At 41.1% G+C, this 4,462-nt stretch overlaps 1 protein-coding gene across 3 annotated transcripts in view; it reads right to left on the bottom strand.

Annotated features, from left to right (window-relative positions):
- Window positions 1-810: 810 nt before the first annotated feature.
- The window catches only part of MATN2 (matrilin 2), a 206,736-nt gene continuing 203,084 nt past the window's right edge, over window positions 811-4,462 (bottom strand). For all 3 annotated transcript variants that reach the window (XM_027849872.1, XM_027849873.1, XM_027849874.1), the window contains 2 exons: window positions 3,527-3,625; window positions 811-1,344 (listed from right to left, as the gene is read on the bottom strand). In XM_027849872.1, coding sequence (XP_027705673.1) covers window positions 1,289-1,344; window positions 3,527-3,625 — 155 coding nt within the window. In that variant the 3' untranslated portion in view covers window positions 811-1,288. The remainder of the gene's footprint in view (window positions 1,345-3,526; window positions 3,626-4,462) is intronic.

The following is a 4,462-nucleotide window of genomic DNA, read 5'->3' as shown; positions in this document are numbered from 1 at the left end:
TAAGTGCTGTTAAATTGTCTCATCCAACATACATTTCTTCTGCATGTATTTTGTCAAATCCACACACTCTTCCTTCCATCTTCTAAAGAGGCTAATTGTGCTGGTTCCAATATCCATGATGAGAATATATTGCTATAGAAATAATGACAGACTTGTTCTACTTCATGTCTATTTGTCCTTAAACTACATGTATATCCTTAAGCTCTCTGGATGATCTGGGTTAGCTGAGCATCACACAAAAGTTTCTGCAGTCTGTTTTTTTCCCTCTTTTGTAAGGTGACACAGGATATAATCTGTTGTCCTTTCCTATTGTTATTCAGTCATGTCCCACTTTTCATGACCTCATTTGGGGTTTTCTTGGCAAAAATACTGGATTTGTCATTTCCTTCTCCAACTCATTTTACAGATGAGGAAACCAAGGCAGACAGAGCTAAGTGACTTGCCCAGGATCACACAGCTATTAAGTGTCTGAGGCCAGATTCGAACAAGTGGAGATGAGTCCAGGCCCAGCACTCTATGCACTATGGTGCCCCTTAGCTGCCCTGTTTTTTCCTATAATGTTTCACTCGTACTCTAAATTGGTGTCACTTTTATTTGTCATGATTCTACTCGTGCTGGTTGAGGTGGTTTCTAGGCTCCTTATTGTGGTGACTGTCTTAAGTCAGAGCTCTGGACAGTGGTAGAACTTTCCTCAATTTTATTTGAATATAAAATTCCTAATTTATAATACAATGCATATGTCTTATGATTCAGCAAAGAGACCTGCATATATCCACATATATATATCAAGTTAGAGTCCAATACAAAAAAAAAATACCATACTGTTTAGATTTTTCTAACGGCAATGTCCAATCATAGTAAAAAAGACTGAGTTAACAAATGGTTTATTTTGTAGTCAAATGAAACATTGGCAACACTCACTTTATAAGGGAGGAACAAGTAGCGAAATGAATGATGTGCACCATATATGACAAAAATACCATTTAAAATGCCCACAAATATATTTTCCAAGACAACAGTATTTGCTGGGTAGCTTATTCTCTCTTGGTTGAATTCTAGTATGGTTGGAATTCGGTATGGTTGTTTTCTAAATGTATTTTTACAAGTTAGTGTGCTTTTGTCTTGGTTCCACATGGAATCTAACACTGAATCTCTACCCCAGAAATGTTTGGGGATCCGATAATGGTACAGATTTAGCACCTGGAGTCCCATGACTCTGACCTGCTTTCACCATAATTCTGTCTGGAATGATAATTCTGCATATAAACACATAGATAAGTTCAGATCCTCATCTGTATCTCAGGCGATTTTCCAGTACCTCCATTCTCCTTGTCATTTCTTCCAGTAAACCATCAGTTAAGGAAAGAAAGAAGCATCCAAAATGCATTTTTTTTTTTTGGTTCACTCTGAATTCACAAGCAGGTATAGTTAGCCACAAAATTTGGAGTGCCTTCCCCTGGGGGGGGGGGGCAACAATCCTTGCCTTTTCCCATTTCTGGCATGTGTTTTGAAAATGGGCTGTACATAGCATTTAAATTTAAGCAACTCATAATCCACACCTTATATGCTTTCATTGTTTAAAAACACACATTTTAATCCTAACCTAGGCCAGTTAGCTCAGTTGGTCAAAGTATGACTTTAGAATTTTTTTTAAAATCCCATGGTACAATGACTGTAATGCTGTAAAGCATCTTTTGAGGGGGAGGGGATCAAGCTTACACCAACCGCGCAGTCAGATAGTGAGGGTCAGATATATGCATTCACTAGAAGAGTAGAGGACAAAGAGGTGAATCTCTGAGAAACTATAGAAATTAAACTGGAAAATGGAAGAAAGAGAGGTAGGAGACAAAGGGAGAAAAGAGAGAATGAAGCAGGCTAAGCAAGAGAAAAGAACTCTGCCATTATGCTATGGCTGTCAAATGGCCAAGTAGCTGTAGAATCCTGACCCATGGTATACCCTGTACCTTTCTGCATTCACTAGCCATCCACAGGCCTGGGCTATTATATTTACCGTTCTGGCTGGGAGCCAGAGGATTGCCTCTTTGCTAACCTTGGTTTGCCTCTAGTTATGAAGTGGAGATGAGCATTTAGAATTGAGCAAGAGCATAGCAGAGGTGATAGCTGAGGTGCAGAAGAGCGATCGCAGGGAGGCTAGAGCTTCTTGTACACCTGTCACACCGGTCCTAACATCTCATCCCCCAGGAGGGAACCTTGGGTCTTCCCAGAAAACTCTGCCCTTGCTTTCAGAATCTCAGCCCTGCTACATCCCTGGCTATCTTCCACACCACCAGTTCTAAACATGATTCTACCAATTTTATAGCTTTGGGAAGGCATACGGAGGGGGCCCCTGTGAGGTTTTAGTTGTTGCCTTCCTTCTCCCTATAATGTAGCTGGGTTTCATTCTCCTTGATTAAGCTAAGACATGAGTAGGGGTTGGGAGGAGCTGTCTGTGGCATAGGGGGCTTACCTGTCTCCCCCACCCTTGCATCTACCCTCAGGCCTAGACGATGGTGGCAGAATTCTAGCTAGGGAAATTCTTGCCAGTTCAGCACTCTCAAGCACTAAGAGCCCAGACTCATCCATTACAATAACCACATGCACAAGGTTATTTCATTTACTGGGAAAACATATTGTGGGCTTTCAAAAAGGTAATTGCTACATCCTATTCCTTATTGCAGGAGCCTGCCGGCGCAGAGGTGGCTCAGAATTAAATAGTTTTCCCACAGTCTAGTTAGTGCATAGTAAAGATCTTTGAAACCAGAACTCCAGTATCGGGCTCTGTATATCATGCAGGCACACTCTTGCTTTAAGTTGAAAACAGCAGGAAGGGTATTTAGTGTGTGAAATTGCTGAGCCCCTCTTCTGTTATCCCAAAGCATTCCTTTGTTAGTAATATTGTTTTAATGACTCATTGGATCTGGCTGTTCCCTCGGCAGAGTGTTTTATCTTTAAAGTGCTGATGTAAAGGTTCCGTGCTTCTTCTCCAGAAACTTATGTGCAGAGAATCAAAAACTAGGAGTCGTTATCCTTCAGAGGTAAGGAAATGGGTCAAGGTGTCAGATACAGTTTGATGCTTCCTAATTCTCAAACATGATTTGCTTTAACATACTGTACCTTGGAGGTGATCCACATCTGGTACATGTCCTCTCACCAGGAGGGAAGAGGAGGAGAAGGAGGAGGGAACAGTGGTCAAGAGTCAAGGTCATGGTCTGTGCTCCTCTAGCAAGGCCTGGGTTGGCTGCTGTCAGGATGGCCCCTGATTTGTCCCTCTAGACCAGCAGGTGGTATGTAAATACATGACCTCCTGGCATTAAAGCAGCGCTCTTGGCTTTTAGTTAGCTGCCTCGTCAAAACAATTAGAGAATTTGTTCCTATTAAACTGCCTTGTTCTGGTAGCAAATGGTTTAGTGGGCTTCATGGGGAATGAGTGCATAGGACGTTTCCCAGGTATCATCTGTCCTCTTTCATACCCGTTAAAAAAATCCACATACCTTGAACCCCATACACAATTATGAACAAAGGATATATCTCTCTGTGAGTTTTCTCACCTCTTGGTTTGCAAAATTCTGGAATGTAAGGAGGTTTTCACATTTGCACTGATCGTGCTTTTCTTCTGAAGGGCTTCCTGGGAAAACAGATGGAAAGTGTTCACCTCTGTAACCCACTAAATGTCCCAGACACATAATAACAGAACTGAATCAGCATATGGGGGAAACCATAATGAACAGATATGCTCAACTTTTTCCATGTAGCAATATCCAATAAAGCAAATACCAGGAAATGCCATATACTCTTCTAGAACTGGCAGAATCTAGTCCTCTCTAATGAGCAGTCTTAAGGATATCTTGAGGCAGTTAAGTAGTGCAGTGGATAGAGTGCTGTACTTTGAGTCAGGAAGACCTGAGTTCAAATCTGGTCTCAGACACTTACTGACTGTGTGACCCTAGGCAAGTCACTTAATCTATATCTGCAAGTTGTTTCATTTGTAGAATGGGGATTAAAAATAGCACTCTCAGGGTTGGTGTGTGGGGATCAAATGAGATTATATTTATAAAGCACTTTGTAGATATTAAAGTATTATATAAATGCCGGTTATTATTGTTAACTTCTATCATTTATCCTAGGTTTCTTCTAGGCTGTCCATTTACTTTTCATGTTATTTAGGCTTTCCCCCCTTTTCCTTTTCCAATAGTGATAATGATGATGATGATAACGATAGTAATAGTTGTAGTAGGAGATAGCATTTATAAAGCACTTTAAAGTCTGCAAAGAGTTGTACCTCTATCTCATACGATTTTCACAACAACTCTGTAAAAGGTGAATGCTGTCATTATCCTCATTTTATGATGGGGAAACTGAGGCCGAGAGAAGTTAGTGCCTTGCCCAGGTTCCCACAGCCAGTAAGTGTCTGAGACAGGATTTGAACTCAGTTCTTCTTGATTCCACGTTCAGCTCACCCACT

This window comes from Vombatus ursinus, unplaced genomic scaffold (assembly GCF_900497805.2).
Source record: "Vombatus ursinus unplaced genomic scaffold, bare-nosed wombat genome assembly UNPS02008961.1, whole genome shotgun sequence".
In the NCBI taxonomy this organism is placed as follows: Eukaryota; Metazoa; Chordata; class Mammalia; order Diprotodontia; family Vombatidae; genus Vombatus; species Vombatus ursinus.
Note: the sequence above shows the minus strand (reverse complement) of the source record. Positions and strands in the feature narration are given on the sequence as shown.